Raw genomic sequence first — 19,898 nt, forward strand, 5'->3', positions numbered from 1 at the left:
TACCGCCAAAACAAGCGGGCACGTGCGGGCTGCCGGTCGCGCGTGTGTTTACCTATCCATCTGTACGTAAACATCGCGAGGGGCGATAAACCAAGGGGTGGCTCGTATATATATATATGGTTGCTGTGCTTTTCTTCGCCGCGCCTGCGTGATACTTACCGCCCCCCCCTCCGCCCCACAAAGTGTATTATGATCGAAGGCAGACTACCCCCTTGAGTGTTTGGTGATTGTTTCTTTTTTTTTTTTTTTTTTTTTTTTTTTGTTATACAATTCTGTCTTGGACACGTTTTTTTTTTTGAGGTATATCGATATTTTTGGCCTTTCTTTGAGATTTCAAAATCATTGTGTTGATTGATTGGATGGAAAAATATTCGTCTCATCTTTTTGGATGGGCAAGCTCGTTTTCACGGGGAGAAAATTGTATTTACTTCCCGTGAATACAATACGAGGCCTCATTACTAATGAAACGGGTTTGTTATCTTTGCGAGCGCGCGTCAATGTTTTTCAAGAAAATATTTGTCATCGGTACAAATATTGTCGTAAACATTAAATTAAAAATTAGTTTTTTTTTTTTTTTTTTTTTTTTTCACTCTCTTCAACAAATGAAGAATTAATCGCGTCGCTCTGTTTAATGTTTTGTTCTTTTTTTTTTATTTTTACTCTCGTGAAACAAAAAAACGTTTAAAATACCGAAATGATTATTCGAAGCGATGTATTATTACAATTGACACGTTGTTTTATTTCCGTCATATCGTTTCGGTATACCGAGGTATGAAAGGAATTCGATTGGTTAATCGTTTTTTTTTTCTCGGCTCTTTGACTGATAAAATTTCGATTCTCACTATTTATGAGTTTTAGCTTTTTTAAAAAACTTTACTTTAAGCTAGTAGTTAAACGTTGTAAATACGTGGACATTCACATTCTTAATTTTTCGTAATGGTAGTACGCCAACATAAATTAATCGATGTTAATCCTCATTACCAATATTTACCGAGTTGTAAAATATTTTTCTACGAGAGAAATTTCGACAAATTTGCTCATTACCAACTCATATATCATATAAATCAAAACAAAGCTATTGCACGCGTACTCCATCACAGAAATATATCTCTCGAGAGCAAAGATTGCTCAAGCTAAGCGATCGCGTGATTTACAGCCCTCGTGTTATTATATTACACAGTACCGTGCAATCTTCAATTATTTTTATTCCAACATCAGGAAACTCGGTCAACGTAATAAATATCCGCGCGTGTAATTATTTCAAAGCTGAAAGCCCGAAAACTTGCGACAAATTTTTTTTTGTTTTCAACTTGTTTTGACGCGTAAAAAAAGCTCCGCGTGCAACTGACGCGTGGATGCGAAAAAAAAAAGAACAGGGTATGGGTGAAAGGACATTTTCACCACTTCAATCCCTTGACGTGCGCTCACAGTGGGTGTATCCTACTTACTCCGGAGTACGAAACGTCCTATGAAACTTTTTAAAAAACCCGCGACGACGCGCGTGCCAAAAAGAGCTTTAGCCGGGTCAAATCGATTTCGTACAAACTCCGCGTGCAACACGAACTCCCCGTCCCTTGGAGGTCGCGAGCAGCTACAGCATCGAGGACGAGACGAATATTTTGTCATACCCCATCCCCTCCTTCCGAATATCTTGGATGTAGAAAAAAAAAAAAAAAAAAAAAGGAAAGGCTAAAAAAAAATCCAACAACCTCTCCGTGACAGTACCCGACGTGGCCTTAAGCCGTCGTCTTCTTAAGCACCACGACAAAAGGATCAACAAAAAAACAAACTGTATACGCAAGAGCAGAGCCACGTGTCGGATGGTGTCGGGGCGTTTGACAATAAACTCCGATCGTGTCGTCTCCCCCATGTAATATACTCGCGTGTCCATGGCTACGAAGATGATGACGACGGCTGGGATAACGAGCCCATCGAGCGCCCCGAAACCAGCTCAGTACGTCCTGCTGTTGAGCAAGTCGCGCAGGAGCGAGCTCTTCTTCCTCAACTCCGGCTTCCTGCTGGAGATGACTCTTCGCAGGGTGTTCAAGGGTGAGTGCGGCCACGTCGTGCTGCTACTGACTTATTGGTTCCCGATCGTTTTCCTTTTGCGGGATAATTCGTCCTGTATGGAATATGTATAGTGTTCATTGGGGGCGAAAAAGTGTTTTTTTTTTTTTTTTTTTTTTTTAACCCGCTGATGTTACATGGGCAGGAAATTTAATCAACTGGCGAGGAAAAATTGTTTGCCGATTCCGGTCCTTGTGCAATTCATCCAGTAAAACTGTGTGTGAGAATTGATGTCAAACACGAAAAAGAGAAGGTCACGACCATCGAAATATTATGCAAAAGTTTCCCCCCCCCCCCTTCGTCCAAAAATGTGGGCGCACGTGCAAATGGACTATGGATCGGTTTTCATGTATGGCCGATTAATTTTTCACTCATACGCAGTTGTACATATACGCGCTTACTAATGTATATTCATAGAACACCTAATATACTGTATACTTTTGGATATATTGTTAATCTTTGAAAAGTTCATAAATGTAAAAGTACGCGCTGGATCACTCAGTATAACTCGTTGTGTTGACAAATTTTAAATCACCCAAAAAAGGCAATAGTATTGAATTACACCACAAAAATATACCAATCACTATCCAAACTCGTCTCGACTATTGTAAAGATCAGCTGTCCACGTTCGTTTGCTTTTACGAGTCGGACTAGGAGTGTACACCTAGTTTCCCAATGACGAGATTATAAGAGCTGTTTTTTCGGACGACAATAATAGAACATTAGATAAGAGTGTAGCCACCAAACTCGGGGTCATGTAGGTATAGTTGTGGTGGTACACTAGTCAATTTGACAAACTCCTTCGATCTCTTGTGCTGCTTAGCTAATTTCAGTGTGTCAGTTTTCCCCATAGCGTTGATTAATCACGTACAGCCTCCTTTGCCTCTTATTTTCATACTACGCCCTCTTTGCATGCTTTACAACGTATAATTATTTACTTTCAAAAAGTACTTTGTGCACGGATTACGTCACATTGCAGTTGTAACGATAAAACAGATCCATCAGTAAAGAGCACGAAATATCCATCCGATCTTTGTCTAAAAACGTCCTTATAACAGCACCACGTTCCACTTGCAGGTGAAACAAAATTGCCATCAGACCAAGTGTTTGAAATGTACGAAATCACTTAGCACGCGCGCATCGTATAGTATGCGCTTATTGACCAATTAACAGGTGCAGGAGAGAGAAAATTAAAACGGCGTGAAAACAGCCTACTCGCTCGTTTTGCGTACATATATACACACATCTTATAGTATACACGTAAACGCGCGACTCGTGTAATATTAATACATGTACACGTACATACAAGCAGCCGATGCAGCGACGCAAGAGCGCACGTAATAACAATTACGTAAAGCCATCACCCAGAGTAGCGAAGTAAACAGTGTCTCTCTTTGCAGGATATCGATGCGTATCACGCGCGAGTGATGATGATGCTGCGTACATATACATAATTATAAAACACCTTTTTTTTTCTCCCTGTCCCTCTGTAATATTATATATTATGATAAATCGAGGGCTTCTTTTTTATTGTTGCAGGCAAGGGAGCGCGTGCGAGGATGCCCACGCAGACAGCGGATAACGATGACATTCGCGTGAAAATCGTCTACAATGGGTGAGTTTTTTCTCTGTTTGAAATTTTCGAGTCTTTTTGAAATAACGTGCGGTAAACTTGCTTGTATGTATATAGAGATGAAAAAAAAAAAAAAAAATCCCAAAACATGTAATTTAAACTTATCAAGATATGCGACGACGGACAATCGATATCTTTTTTCCTTTTTTTTTATCGGCTGCCGTTGCTTGAATTGATTATATGCTCTGCACTGTCGCTTCAGGCTGCTACACAGTGGACGCGTGAATAACAAAGTGCAATGTATGGAAGTTAGTGAGAGAGAGAGACGTAGTTAACGCCGTATACTTATTATTGGGATCTTTGTTTTGTCACCGATCGCTGCTGCGTCTCTGGTTTCAATATGTTACGTTGTGTTTACATTTGGGTGGTCACCAAATCCTTTTTTTTTTTTTTTTTTCTTAGTCGAGAGCAAACATAATTAGGGCGGTCAGAGAGGCTTCTTCGGCTTTTTTTATTTCGAAGGCGGAGTCGTGAAGAGATAAGCCCTCGGGAAAACCTTAATGAACGATCCCGCCTCTCTCGCCACCCCTCAGCCGGAGCTTCTTGAAAACTCCTTCCTCATCTCTGGAACGCGCGAAATGAGCAGCTTCCAGCTTACGTGGTCACAAAAAAAAAGTCTCGATGGGGTTAATTGGGATGGAAAAAAAAAAACAGGGCACGTGTCGGTCGATTTCGGGGGTGGGGCATAAAGTTGGCTCCGTATACATCTTAATGACGTCGTCGTCGAACGAAAAAAAGTCCCAGACGCGGCAGTATAGCAGCGCGTTGCTAATTAAGAGTCCATAGCTGCAGCCTTTTTTCTCGTGTTATCATCGTATCTTCTCGATTGAAAAAAAAAAAAAAAAAAAACAAAAACAGGAGCCGAGTAAGGTAAAAGTCTAGAGCAAATAACCGCATTTTTCGCAGGGAGGTCCAGATCACGTACATCACCGCGGGAATCAGCGTGGACAAGCTACGCGAGGAGATGCGGACGATCTGCGGCTTCGGTAACCAGGCCCCGGATCAATTTACCATGAAATGGGTCGACGACGAGGGCGACCCCTGCCGCATTGCCTCCCAGCAGGAGCTCGATGAGGCCCTCAGGCTGTACGAGCTCGAGAAGGACACCGAGATCACCATTCACGGTTAGTACTTGATTTTTCTGTTTTTGTCCAATGATTTTGGTTTTGCTATCACTAGAGTGTATATTTCTCTAGAGATGGATTTTTAATTGTTTCGTACACCTTTGAAATTAAATTCACGTGTGAAATTTAAGCGAGACGAGTGACCACACCAGCAAACCCCCAATTTTCACTTGTTCCCAACCAAAGACTCGAGTACAGATGAATCTTTTAGGGCAACGAATAAACTAGCAGATAAGGAAAGGAGGTATACGAGGATGTGCTTCGGAAAAAGTAAAAGAGCCATGGCTGGAGTTAAAGCGCGGCTTAAGGTCCTTAAAGCTTTGGAAGGATAATTAATTTTCCGGGGGTAGTCGAAGAGTTCGGGAACTTGCGGTCGCAGCGATTTTTTCCCTCATCATCTTTATACGCTTTTTTTACAGTACTTGGGATCGAGGAAAAGTTTAATTACCCTCTTCCGTCGAGTTTTACCGAAAAAAATATTTGAGCTGCTCGGATATAACTTTATCGGCTCGGGGATCGAAAAAGTTTCACGGCTTTAAAAATATTTCGACCTTTATCGAGAGTATATTTTTGTTCACAAACTCGAGTGAGTCGATGGATTGGCAAGTGGTCAAGAAATCATGAGCACGTTTGTCTTTGTGATACGCCGCTCGGGCTGTTTTCCAGCGATTGAACGCCGATTCCGTTCGCATCGGCTCTCCGCGAGTATTTCCGGAAAAGTATTATACATTGAGTAAAGTCAATCGTCGAAAGTGCCACGCGGAAATGACATTTATTACGATTTCCGAGCATTTTCAAAATAACAAAAGATCGAAGGCTTGCCAAAGGGGAAAAAAGTTATTGCGCCAAGATACCCCCCCAAAGCAAGTCAGCCGTGTTTTTGTTACAGGCTATTTCCTTAGCGAAGCCGATCAAATGGAAAAATTCACGTTCGTAACAACCAAAGAAAGATGTTAGCCATGAGCTTACATCGACCGGTTTTCGGAAAATGTACATACAAAAGAAAAATAAAAACGAGAGCTTTTTTCCTTCTCTGACCTTCTCTGCGTTTCCTTCGCACTTCAATACGTACAGTTACGCTTGTTTCCTGGTAAAAAATGTTTCGCGTGCCATTTTCAGATGAGAAAACTTTTGAAAACGCGTATGCAATCGAATTTCGAATCAGAGGAGCAGAAACGAAAACTGGATGTATCGACGATATCTTGGAATTGCAACTCACAATTCACCCGTAAATTTGTTGATAAAAAGAAGAATAATACACACGACAGCCAAGTTTCGCCTCATCTTTTCACAAACTTTTCTTCCCCTCCTTCGATCAAAACTTATCCCAACAAGCGCACACGTATACACGCGAGTATAATATAGAAAGTTAACTCGAGCACAAATCGCGTGGACGATCGGTCAGCTGGAAATCCTCGCAAACTATGATACGTACGTAGTGTACGCGATGAACAGCTGCACGTATCCGGTGCCTATATATAATTGCGTGCTCTTCGATAGATGTACCTATATGTATGTGTATACACTATATCCCATGCACGGGAAAGTAAGCTTTTCGTAGCGTGTATACATATATACATATATATCCTCCCTTGCACGCGATAGTCCTGCCAAATCGACGGCGTGATGGGCCCTTATGAAGATTTAAGCTGCCGCTGCGATGCGAGGGGGGAAAGTTTGATGTTATTTTTTGCCGGTGGATGGCCGCGTTTACGATCTATCGATCGAACGGATATGGGTGCTCCGGTGCAGGGGTGGCGGTAGAAGACGTTTGTGCAAAGTTTAAGTTTGTTGTTGGCTCGATTCTCCCTCGTGTATAGGTATACGTACATCATTCGTCCCTCATAGGCTCGAGGTTTGAGAATCTCCGATTTTCCCCTCCTCCACCTCGATTTGCTCCGAGTACTCAAAGAAAGACAACAACCAACAACCCGATCACTCCCGAGTATAGTCTCAAAGGACGAGAAGTAAATTGCCGAGCTTTTCGAGCGATGCAGGAAAACCTCACCTCGCAAAAAGTAGATTGCCACTCCTTTCCTTGTCGTTGAAAAAAAAAAAAAAAAAAAAAAAAAGAAAAAACTCCGTGATACTCGGATGAAAGTGCAATAAAATTGTACTACGCGCAAATATCGCCGCCTTCGTGGAGCGGTCGATCCATTTAAACCCCGGTGACAAAGTGCAAAAATATATATATTCAAAGGAAGCGAGATAAGACTACGGAGGCACCCTATATATATAAATGATGTATTATATATATGGCGGAAAGAGATGCCAGATGAGCCGTTATTGATTCCCCGGTAGCGCGCCCTTCCTCAATTTCCTCCCGAGTGAAACCTTGCATAACTCATCGGGATATCCCCACCCTCCTTCTCCTTTTTTTACCTATCGCGAACAATAGATCCTCGCTCGGTCTCCCTTTTCTATATCACCTGTGCGACGTTAACAAAGAGGACAAAAAGAGAGAGGCTATCGCGACCTTGGCCGGAGCAACGAGAGAGAGAGAGACGGGGAAATAATCTCCTGGAGGCTCCTCTTACTGGGTCAGGGCGTGACGAATCAAATATACGTGTATATATTACATACATGATACATTTCTTTCTTTCTTACTTTGGATCCTTGGGTCTTTATTACCTCCGCAGCATCTTCGCTCCGCTTCTTTTTCATCCCCCTCCGTACGGGGCCCTTCAATTATTCCGTGCTACGAAATTCGCAGTCTCCTATTGTCCCTCGGGCTCTTTTCTTAAGCAATGAGAGGAAGAGCTGCGGGGGAGAAATTATCTCTCATACGAGTCCAACGAAGCAGGAGTTTTTTAATTGCCGACTTTGTTTTTTTCTTATTTTCGACGTGTAAGAAGAAAAAAAAACCGAACGTTTGTCTCATCCGTGTCTTCGGCTCGTAAAGGACTTGCTGGACGTTTAAGCGCGTGGCTCGATGGCTGCAGACTCGTTTTGGTATACCATTATGTATGTATAATTATAATTTTGTGGTTTCTTCAACTTCAGAGAAGGAAGGGAGCCTTGTAAATTGTATGAACTTGAATAAAAAAAGAAGCTTCGACTCAATTATTTTCTGATTCTTTTCAATGAAATCCAAGGGTGGGGTGTGTATATAAGCTTGTGACTAATGAACTCGATAGAGCTCGATTCGAGTGAATCACCATCCCTGAAGCCACGCAACGAATCAACTCGACAGCGCGTATATTGATGCCACTGCGACCGATTGAGCGTGTAATCCGTTCATTTTCCTTAATCAGCTATACACTGTCCAAACGTCATTAATTTTCTAATTAAGAACAATGATTTTCCACCTTTTGTTTTTCTTTTTCTTCATATCTTCCCATGTTGGTGCTTACCAACAAAAGTGTATCGCAAGAGTTTTCTCCGATTGGAAAACGGATAATCTTTCTCAAATGAGTAATCGACGATGACAGCAATGCTATATATATATATACATACCAACGACAGCGTATAGCAACGAGTTTTTATTTATCGTGTACAATAAAGTAAGAGATTTATCCCACGGACGCTGCAAAGCAATTGAAGCGACTGATTCATTGCCCTGGGGTTTTCTAGTCAATAATAAATTACGATGTACAGTATATATACAACATTGTCGTGTCTGCACTTGACTCGTATGGTTTATGTCCCTGTTATGACTGTCGATTTTAGTCTTAAGTAAAAAAAAAATCAAACGATTACAGTTTCACTTTGCAACACAAAACAAATGAAAACGCCCAATCTCTCGAAAGAGGAAAAAAAAAAAAAATCCAACCTATGATTACCAAAATGAAAATATCTCATGGTCGCGTACATTCAAGAGATCAGAAGCGTCAAGCGAAGCGCGCGCGCAATGATCCGCGGTGTAAGACGAGCCGTCGGTGAGCGCGGTAATGTAACAACAAGTAAGTAGACGAGCCGCGTGCAAAAGATTCACGTATATATAATCTCACCTCTGCTGCACCTTTCGTACACGCGTGCATCTATATATATATATATATACAAGTAACGAGAAAAAAAAACAAACAAAAATCCAGCACACTCGCGCGCGTCAAAGGCCCCTCTGAGAGACCCCGCCGCCCATTTTCTTTTCCCGAGAGAAGGGAAAAGAGAGAAAAAAAAAAAAACCACCACCTCAGCGCCAAAAGGTGCATTAGCGGCGACGAGGTGTTGGAAAAAGTCTTGGAAGAAGAAAAGAGTATGTGAGGGTGGCGTCGCTGAAAGCCACCGTGAGTTGACACGCGCACGCGGCGAGTGGGAAATTGTGCATATGGGGGAGACACGAAAGAGATCTTATGCGGATATGGATTGTTTCCACTTTTGACTGCAGGTAATCCGGGCGAGCTGGTGATATGGTTAATTCCACGGGATCAGCCGGCTCCTTGTTACCATTCGATTGAGCGACGTTGTAATTTGAATGGACAATCAGAGCCACCAGCTAAGATCTTCCTATGCTCTCCCGGTCAAAGGGACAATGGGATCAGTACCAAAGTATGGAAATTAAAGAAAGAAAAAAGTCCCATCTCTTTGTCGATTGGCTTTCGGATCGCGTTGCTTCGTCCGCGCTAAATTAAAAGCACAGCCGTGTTGAAGCAACGTCAAAGAGAAGAAATGTATATTATATACTCCTATCAACTCCTGCTCGATGGTGCTAGGTAACGAGAGTTAACTGCTTCCCTCCCCTGCCCCCCCCCTCCTCCCGTGAAATGGCTCAGCGATTCTTTTTGCAGGTTCGCGCATCGGTAAACTGCAACTCTGCCCGAGTTCAAGGGGCTGGTTATTTTCGCTCGCGTGAGAGAACGCTTTAGATCAATCCGGATGTACTCTTATATGTATACTTACCCTTTTTTTTTGTTCTGTACAAGTGCTCGCATTTTTTTTAAGAGATTCGTTTCGATGATTTGTCTCTTCTATACTCGCTCACGCCTCTGACACTTGAGTTTTGATTCTCACAAATTTGGATTTTACCCCCCAAGGTATACAAATAATGAAAAAAAGGCGAGGCCTATACCTCCCAGCTCTATGTCATTAACGCATGAAGCAATCGTTTTTACCTATATGCACTGAAATTTAATTACCCTTCGTATATTTGTCCTTTTTATTATTCCGCTCATTTTACGTACGTATAATTATAAGTTTGCCTACCAACAGACAGAGCTGGCGAGGCTCGCTCATTTTCCTCGCGCGTTATAAATTTAACGTCCGTGTGTATCTACATATCTGCTATATATACGCAAACTATACTCCAAGTCGACCAGAACAGAAATTAAGTATAGATGTATAGATGCCATATATATACTCTACATACCCTATAATATATTATATACACGCGACTTGAATATGCTAACGAGCAGAGAAGCTTGTCTACAGCCGGTGTTGTATCGTGAAATTGTTCGTGGAATGGTTGATTAATCAAATGATGTATCAATATATTATTCATCTGGAGTATTTCGATAAAGTCATGATTAACGGAGTTTGTTGGTTTTTACGCGAAGGTACGGATCTATATACCTCCTCTGGTGCTTTGTTGGTGTCTTGAAAATCGTGGGTTATGCAAAGAAGAAGAGGCTAAAGGTGTAAATTATACAGCATAGGCTGAACAGAGCGCCTTGATTATCTAATTTCATCGATTGGATGATTGTACCGGTAGATCGGGTGTTGCAGGCGATAGTTGTGTTATGCCTATATGTATACCCACTCATCGTTATTGCCGGTGGATTGGCGATGCTACTTTTGCCGAATAATTGCTGTAACGCATAAGTGCCCACTTTACCTTACCATTGTACATTGTTTGGTTGAAAAATCCCATTTTTTTATGAGCTTTTTTACACCGCTCTATCGATACGGGATTATATAGTTTTTAAGATAATTTTTATTCTATGGAATCACCATGATGTTACAGCTGATATGTGATCTTTGCGACTCATCTGTGGACTCTATTGAGTTAAAAACTATCGAGTTGATGGACTAAAAAAATTTTAATAAGTAGGATGAATTCTTTCGACTTCACTCATTGTCTTCATCCCAGGGTTCAACGTGAAAAAAAATCCAAATCTTCACCTGCACAACAAACTCACTCCAATTCCGTATTAAAACGCTCAGCTTTCTAACCAACTGAAAGCCAATTTTGACTTCATCCCTTACGCCGTTTTCAGAGAGAAAAAAAAAAAAAAAAAAAAATACGGGCGCAATTAAACGAAAATTCGTGTACGCAAGTTACAAAACAATGTCGCTTTGCGAGCTTTGCACGTAATATTTTTCGTACATCTACAAAAGCGCGCCCTTCCTCTCTCTCCCCCAACGTGCAGCTAACGAGGTCGCGGAAGGGAAAAAGCTCCCTCGCGAGGGCCACGCCCGGTATACGACGGAGCAACAAAAAAAAGTTCATTGAGCTGCAAGCACGAAAAAAAAAAAAAAAAAAATAGGGAGCAATAAAATACGAGACGCCTTGCCTGCTCGACGATTAAGCAATAAACATGCACATTCGAGTGCACGACAATCGTCGCTGCTGGTTTCTTTGCTCCGGGGCCAGTTATACGTGTACCAGCCGCGCGGCTCTCGAGCTTAATTAATTGCGGAAACGAGCTTTCCCTCCCACCCTCTCGCCGCTACTGTATATATACGCTATACTGCGCCCGTTTTTGCAATATATACGCAAGAGATGCAGGGCACGTAGCGCATAGGGTACATTTCGTTTCTTTTTTTTTTTTTTTTTTTTTAGTACCACGTGTAGGTGAGAAGAAAAAAATACAGTAAACTTGCGATTGCAATTTTAGTCCCATCTCTACAAAAACAATATATAAACGCACAGGTAAAAATAATACCATTCCGCGCCGTCGCGTCGGACGATTGCTCGATCCATATCCCGTCCGCTGTGGCGTTGGCTTTTTCCTTCGTCCTCCTCCGCGTCAGTCGAGCAAATCAATTTCCGGCGTGTCTCAATTTACCCGATGCCATATGTATACACCGGTAGGAAAAAGGAGCCGGAAGAAGTACAAGGATGATAAAAAACGAGTCTGACTCTAACTTTTTTTTATTACAAATTTCACTTGGATTAGTACTCGAAACAACATGTATGATTTTAAAATAAACAATTATTCGCATTTGAGAAAAAACGAAAGAGGAAGTATATATATACGCGTGGGGTACAACCGAGCCCCGATCATCTTCACCCACAGGAGATTCTGTACGAGGAGAGGGCGCTTAAAAATTTAAGATCCCCTTTCCCCCCACCCGACCTTGCTCCAACTTTCTTGATTCACGTCGCGTCCTCCCTCCGACCTTTCCCTCTTTTTCGTGCATTGTGCACAACACGACGGACAGTACAAAGCGCCTATATGGTTGCCCAAGATCTCGTGCTTCTTCCGTAACATTGCGGACTGCAATGTTTTTATCATACCCGAACGAGAGAGAGGCGATGCGTCTTTCTTTTCTTCTCTCTTACTTCCCGTGTACTTTATATATACCTATAATAGTAAATATATTTCCCCATACTTGCTTTCTCTTATTTTTTGCCTCGGCGCGAATCGAAGCGCTTCGTTACTCGATAATACGCAGTCGAAGCGGCAATTCAATCAGAGTCCGCCGCCGATCTCTTGGATGGAAATTTCAGTCCCTACTCCCCCGTTGACGACCTTTCGGCCGATCGCTCGTAACGTGAGAGCACCCGTACGCCTCTATACGACACGTGAGCTTCGCCGATCGAGGTGTATTGTCCGCTGGTAATTGAAACCGGCTATGTATATATATACACCGAGGAGGGGGAAAAAAGGGCTGTATATAGGTGCTCGTTGTTTAAAAAGCTCTAGCCGTTTGAATGGCCAATATCATTGGACACGATAGTAATGTATATATATACCCAATGGATTAAAAATCGATTTCGGATGGCAACCCAATAAACGTCCAGCCAAGCCCAACGGAGCTAAAGCAACAACAGTTATAAAATCGGCATTACCGTACACGTCGCGTGGGGTGCGGTGGTGTGGCGCCCGACGAGAAGCCAAGGATGCCTCTTTTCCGCGATGTACGCGGTCAAATAAATAATTATATGTATATGTACTTTTGCACAAAAAAAGGCGCTATACAGCTCCGACCGACTTGGCTGCTCGCTCCTTCATCCCCCGCGTGAGCTAGATCCAAACGTTACAGAGCATCGCTAAAATATGTCCCCGCACTGACGTCCCCGCATACGCCCAGCACTTTGGTCCAGTTCCTCCGTGACTCTGACTGATATGCACACGCATCTCTCTGTGAATATAGGTATGTGCAAATGTATATAGCGTCGCGTATATTTACACATGACATTGCACAGAGGGACTACAACGAGCACTGCAGCATCAGGCAGTTGATCGAAGGGGGGATACACGCACCCAACCGGGTAGACTTGCGCCGTTGGCTAAGGGGCAAAAAGTAGTGCGCACTTTTCCCTTTTCCGCGCGTCCCCTTTGTACGTATCGCTTTGCCTCTTTTTCTTCCCAACGACTCGGTTGCTTGAGCAACGATCATCCGCCCACCGGAGCGATTTTATTTTCCCTACCCCTCTAACGAGCGCGGTTTAGCGAGAAAAAAAAAATTATCTTCTCGTGTGGTACTTGAACGATCGTTTTCTCGATAAACAGGCAGCAGACAAAGCCACAAAGCGAATCTCGAGCGCTCGCCAAGACACGTGGACTGTATATACCACATGAGTAAAATCATCGCATTACATCCGCACAAGCGCAAAATTGACGAGGGGAAGAAAAACAAAAAAAAAAAAAAACAAACGCCGGTAATAAAAGCGCACGGCCGCTTAGTCAAAGGAACGATGTGGGGTGGGGACAGGCCGACCCTTACGAAAAAAAAAAAGTGAGGGAGGGAGCGCGCGCACTGGCAGACTCACCCACTCGCGACGGGGGTGTCCGGAGTTTGCGCGTTTCGGGGGTGTATAGTCGCAGGAAAGAGGGTGGCGGCAGCGGCTCGGAGCGAGCACATAGGAAACGAGGCGAGCGAGCCGGGTGGCACCGAGAGTAGTGTGGCTGAAGCGGAGCTCGGCGGCCACCCGTGCCCCAGCAGTCTGCAATCCGGAGCGCGAGTGATAGGAAGGCTCGTTCAGTGGTCGTCGTGGTTTTATCCCCCCCCCCCAGCCTCCTTTACGATTGAACTTTGGTATACACTAAACGCTACAAAAACAATGAGCTCGCGCGAGCTTTAAGGGTGAGAGAGAGAGTGTGTGCACGTAGACAGGACCAGGGCGAACGAGCTCCACCCAGGATCGCAAGGAGGAGCATCGCTCCTTTTTACGCCTCGACAGGCCCAAAATTCACAAATACAACACGGTACCGACACACCAAATCGCGCCATACGCGCAAGGAAGGAAACAATAAAATAAACAGCCGTGCGTGGGCGCGCTCGCGAGTGTGTGTGTGTGTTGGTGCACCACATATTTATAAGTGTATACATAGGTATACATAGCAAGAGACATTCAGGAGGTGCGTGAGTGCTTTTGTGCGGAAGGAGTAGGACGAGGGGCACACACGTAAAGTAAACACGCAAGTCGGCAGAGGAGTAGCATTGAATGTAACCACACGTATATGTGTATATATGTACGCGTAGGGTGCCGAGAGCAGCCCCCATCGATCGAGGCTGCGCCCCGGTGCTGCTCCCGCCGTCTATAACCTTCTTCCCGTGGCGCCACACGGCCCCGGGACAAGCGTCTCGTGTCTCACCCACCCCCCGTTTGGTATTATCCCTTGCTGGGCAAAACCAAGGAAGGGACGGAGACAAATAACACACCCACACAAGCGCTGTACTCACAAGGAGATGAAGTAGAAAGAGGAGGAGGAGGAGGAGGCAAGGTCGAGGAGGGTCGCATCGGCACGCAGTATAGAGTATGGCTCGAGGCTCCGTGCATCCGTCACGTAGAGGCAGCCAGTAGCTCGAGGGAAGGTGCAATCGGAAGTCTGATAAATAAACAGAGAGACAAATAAATAAAAAAAAAAAAAAAAAAAAAAAAAAAAAGAAAATCAGGGGGTAAGGTGGTAGCAATGGCCTGGGGCTACTGGAGCGCGACCTCGGTGAGCGACCGGGGCCGCTCGCCTCGTCGCGACCGCGACAAACACCAGGGCAGCAGCGCCCACGGCTACCTCCAGCAGCACCAGCAGCAAGCGCCCGGCAACAACCTCCTCCAGCAGCAGGAGCTACAGGTTCCCCAAACCTCCCAACAGCAACAGCAGGAGCCCAAGGTCGCGGAGCTCGTCACGGTGCACCACACCGAGCAGTCGCAGCCGTACCCGGCCCAGGGCTCCACGGCTGGTCTGTCCCTCTCGGCCGAGCAGCTGTTGCACGCGGGTGGCTCCGGTACCCAGCACCAGCACCAAATCCAAGCCGAGCTAGCCGCTGCCGGTGATGCCCAAGGCGGTGGCCTACAGGACCGCCCGACCACCGGCAATACCTCGGGCTTCCATCCCGCGTCGTACGCCACCTTGTCCACCCGCGCCCGCGCCGAGAGCCTATCCTCCGGGGTACGGCCCACTCCGAGCAGCTACCCACCCACCTCCCTGAACCACAGCCCCGTCGAGAGCGACTACGAGCTCCTGCCCGGCTGCTACGGTATCCACCATCGCCACGACCACCGCCACGAGGACCGCCCGCTCCCCCAACGCCGGGCCACGTTGTCCTCCTCCTCCTCGTTGCCAGGCCGGGACCACCACCTCGTGCACGCCTCCTCGCGGATGAAGCTCATCAGGGACGACGACGACGACGACGACGAGGAGGAGGAGGGTCTCATCGAGGGCTTGTCCGACGTGGAGTTTGACGACGCCCTCAGCACCGAGATCAGCAATTACCCGAGGTACGGGCAACAGCAGTACCTGCACCACCACCACCACCACCAGCCGTCGGGTTGTCTGTTGCACGGGATGCCGGCCTACAGGGTCTCGGCCTCCGAGAACCCCTCGCCACCCCTGCCCCCGGCCATGGCTGCTGGCGACCACACACCCGGTGGGGACACCCAAGTCTGGCTCGATGACATCTCATGGGGTACGTCACTACCACCGGATATATCGAACCACCATTACGCACTTTGCATATCTTTACGATCCAATGTTTATCATACCTACCCTCCAAATTGTTGGAGACAAACGGTTATACAGGTGGGGGAGGAGGGGTTGTTTGTTCGTATAGCACGACAGCAACGTGCCCCTTGAGATAAAATCTCCCGAGTAGATCAACCCTACTTGTTCGTCGACGAGTGACAAATTACAACGTGTTGACAACCCCATATATGTACAGTGCAGACGGAGAAGCAAATCCAAAAAGGGTCAAAGGGATAAAAGAGCCCTCCCCCTTGGTCGTCCTTGGACAATCGGTAAAGTTTCGCTTCCACCCTCTCTTTTGCTGGAATAAGCTTGGTACTTACACGAGGGGCTACGTGTATACAAAAAGTACGTACAGGAATCACAAAATATGTATATACGTACAGGAAGATGAGAGGAGAGATCTGGTCGAGTTTTCTTTTTTTTTTTTTTCTTTTTTCGCGTGACGTACGTGACGTGTTGCTGGCGCGTTTGCAGAATATAAAACATATACGTACTATACGTACGGGGCAAGTGGCGGAGAGAGAGAGAGAACCGGCTGCACACGCCGTGGACGTAGGGTGATGTGCACGTTCTTAAACCCACGCGCCCACGCTCCTTTTTTTCTTTCTTCTCTTCGACCCAGATGACAAAGTTTTTGCGGGTGTAATAAAAGTTTGCCGGCCTGCTGTGGTGATTGTGGGGTATTTTTGTTTTTCAACTCTTCCGAACGCGCGTTATTACCCGCGTTTTCGCAGGATAAATTATATGCGCCAGGGGATGAAACTTTTTTTTTTTTTTTTTTTTTTTTTTTTAGGGTATCGTGAGCATGACGTGTCTCTTCGCACGCGGCGCCTCTGATCGATTATATTGACTTTCAATTGGACTTCCAGCACTTTTATTTTCTCTGATCGGCTCTGGGCGTTTTTGGGGTACGTCACGGAAATCGTAAACACTCGCGACACGATTGCACTTATACGGTTAAAAGATTCGTGAAATGACCGAGAGATTATTCGTTCTCGCGTGCCGAGGACCGGAGATAAAAATTGCTTGTTTGAAATAACGTTGCTCTCCCCTGCCTATATAGGTATAACTTTAATTGTACTGCGGGAATTCGTTCCGAGAATCGGTGCCCCCGGATAAGTATATACATTTAAATCCCTTTGATCACGCGACCCCCGTGATTAATGCTAAACGCGTGAAAGAAAAACTATTCACATTTATTTTCTTACTCCCCCATTAAGTACAATCTGCATTAATTTTGCGGGGAATTTTAATGAAATATGACAAAAACCGTGCAAGGTTTACATGTACGGGAGGGTTATAATTTAAATTGATAATTTTCCAGTGTACCAACTCGCGCATCGATTAATTTGCCGATTTCCTTCAGATAATAAATCCCATGTACCTGTGAGCAGGGAAAATATTTAATTTACTCGCTGACGGACACGATTTTTAATTAAACCTAAATTTATCGAATCATCTTTGTGCGTAATACATCCTGCATATATATATATAGGTGATTCTTAAATATATGCACTGAATTTAAAAGGTGAATCACTCACACTTAAATCATCAATTTTAATTACTTTGCTGCAGATCCATTAAATCACACTTATTGTTTCGAGTTGATGAAAATAAATACAGCCACCCTCGTAAATTTTCATTAAGTAAAAAAGTACGTTAACATCGTAGGCAGCAATCTTCGCCTCGATCTATCGCTCTTTTCGACCACTTTCTTCCGTGCCTCCTCTCACCACGTACAATATACACGTATACACATTTCACAATCTTAGACAGCCGGCGGCCGACGCCCCGGTATATTTGCATCAGCGACGACTGCGCGGGTCTTATCGCGTGCATGATTATTTTTGCATGGCAATCGCCGTCGCCAGACGACCAAATACAATGGCACACAGCTGCAGCCTCCTTACCCTTATAGAACACTCGAGGGGGGGGGAGGGTGCAAGAGCTTTTGCAAAGTAAAATTCCCTGCCGGTCGCATGTATACACCTATACGTTATGTACACCGGCTGGCCCGTCTCATGTAATATTTACGCGCCGAGTTTAAACTCCCTGGATATATACCTACGCGTCAAAGCGCTTTGTTCTTTTATCTCTTGCATACAAAAATGTTGTTGAACAAATGCACGATGTGTTTCAGAAACTTTCTTTCCTTCGTCCCCCCCGTGCACGACTGTATGCTTGTGTATAATATTACGGTTTCGCGAAACTTTTTCAATTACCCATACTTCCCTCGGTATATCCTCCGAGATGGCTTTTTAATTGAAGCCCCGACGTCGATCCTGTTATTTCCCCCCCCCCCTCCAAAAAATGTCGGCAATTAACACGGATGCCCCACCCCCCCCTGGCTTAGCAAGGACCCAACCTTAGATCTCGATTCTCTCGGTTATATATAGGCGTCATTAGCGCGAGAGGAGGAGCACAAGGCCTCCACCCGCGGCTTATCAATTTGTGTAACAAACGCACACTTGTTGTTCCTGCACGTGCATCCAACTACATCGCGCAAAATATGGGTCAACCGAGATGTACTATATGGTATCAGTCGGTGGACAAAGATTTCGGTGACACGCTTCGATAATATGCAAGAGAGGCGTATACACTATCCGCGTGGGTAGGTGTATATATATATATTATACTCGTGGATGGTGATTGCATTTCAATTTCGCGCCTCGCAGTGTGTGTATCCATACGTACACACGTATGTACGGAGTTCTCTCGCGAACGAGCTGGAAATAAGAGCCGAAGAGAGGGAGAAGAAGAAGAAGAAGAAGCAAATAAGCGTGTAGGTAATAATTGACGCTGATTGGGCTTGATGTGCACTTGAAAAGACTAGTTTTATCCCGATCGCTGTTTAGCCGCGATTATGAGCGATGAGTATCGCCGACACGGCTTGGCGCTGAATATAATTGTTGATACTTGCGAGAAAAAAGGATTGGGGGGGGGGGAGAATAAAGAGGCGCCACGCGCTCGTGTCATCGCGTTGTTGTTCTTCATAAAGGCACTTGCGTCAAAAAGACTTTCCGTGGAATAAAGTGCTGGGATACAATTACGTACTCGCGGACGCGCGTCTTTTTATCGCGAATTCGACGGATGGCTTCAACGAGTCCCCCGACCTTTTCCTGTGGATTCATCTCGCGATGATAATCACAAGGGCTCGATTGAAAATGAACCAAAGCATTCGAGGGCCGACTCGAAGTTCAATCTTGTCTCATACGTGTGACTCCTGATCTCGTTTTTCCAACACGATTTATTCTTTAAAAATACATCTTCTTTACCAAATAATAAAAATCCCGTGTGCTCTGTTAAATATACTTAACTCTCTGATGCTCTCGTACCTGCAGCATACATATGCTTTTGATATCAGCCAAGTGACCTCAAAGCAAGCAACATCGCCTCTCCCTCTCGTAAAATCTTGAGAGCGAGGCCCAAATTCTGAGCAGCGAGGGCGATGAATAATCCACTGCTTGTACAAGACACTGCAACACACACACACACATATATATATATATATATATATACGTAAGGATTGAGGTAAGGCGACGGAAGGTCCTTGCGGTCTCGTCGTCTCTGGTACAGGATGCACGTAGGTAATAGGTGACCTGTGTAGGTATACATCATACAAGAGCCTATCGAGCCGAGTTAGCGGATTAACGGTAATGGCCCTGTTACCCAACACCCAGACCATCTCATCTGGTCGTGCAATTAACCCTCAGTGGGTATTACCCTTTGCACACGCGAGCGCAGTTTCCATCTTGGGTTTGTGGTGATGTTGTACCTTTACATGCAGGTATTGCACTATAACATAAAATACATATTCAAGGGATGATATATCGTACGTATGTATGTATGTATAAGCCCCGTTGACTCGAGTTTGATCTTTGCAGAGCTTGTATACTTGCAGTTATATACGAGTAGGTACTCCCTGGTATACCTGAACCGAAGTAGATATCTCTCGGGAGGAAATTGCATCCCTCGTGGTGTTATAGTGATCACATCAGTGGA

At 44.9% G+C, this 19,898-nt stretch overlaps 1 protein-coding gene across 3 annotated transcripts in view; it reads left to right on the forward strand.

Annotated features, from left to right (window-relative positions):
• Positions 1–1,903: 1,903 nt before the first annotated feature.
• The window catches only part of aPKC (protein kinase C iota type), a 32,755-nt gene continuing 14,760 nt past the window's right edge, over positions 1,904–19,898 (forward strand). For 2 of the 3 annotated variants that reach the window (XM_014352124.3, XM_089597180.1), the window contains exon 1: positions 14,832–15,837. In XM_014352124.3, coding sequence (XP_014207610.2) covers positions 14,844–15,837 — 994 coding nt within the window. In that variant the 5' untranslated portion in view covers positions 14,832–14,843. Of the gene's footprint in view, positions 2,050–3,606; positions 3,683–4,606; positions 4,825–14,831; positions 15,838–19,898 lie in introns of those variants that run through there. The other variant, XM_014352125.3, reaches the window with a different exon arrangement.

This window comes from Copidosoma floridanum, unplaced genomic scaffold (genome assembly GCF_036245765.1).
Source record: "Copidosoma floridanum isolate Cflo_tuat_1 unplaced genomic scaffold, Cflo_Japanese_pri ptg000030l, whole genome shotgun sequence".
Classification (NCBI taxonomy): domain Eukaryota; kingdom Metazoa; phylum Arthropoda; class Insecta; order Hymenoptera; family Encyrtidae; genus Copidosoma; species Copidosoma floridanum.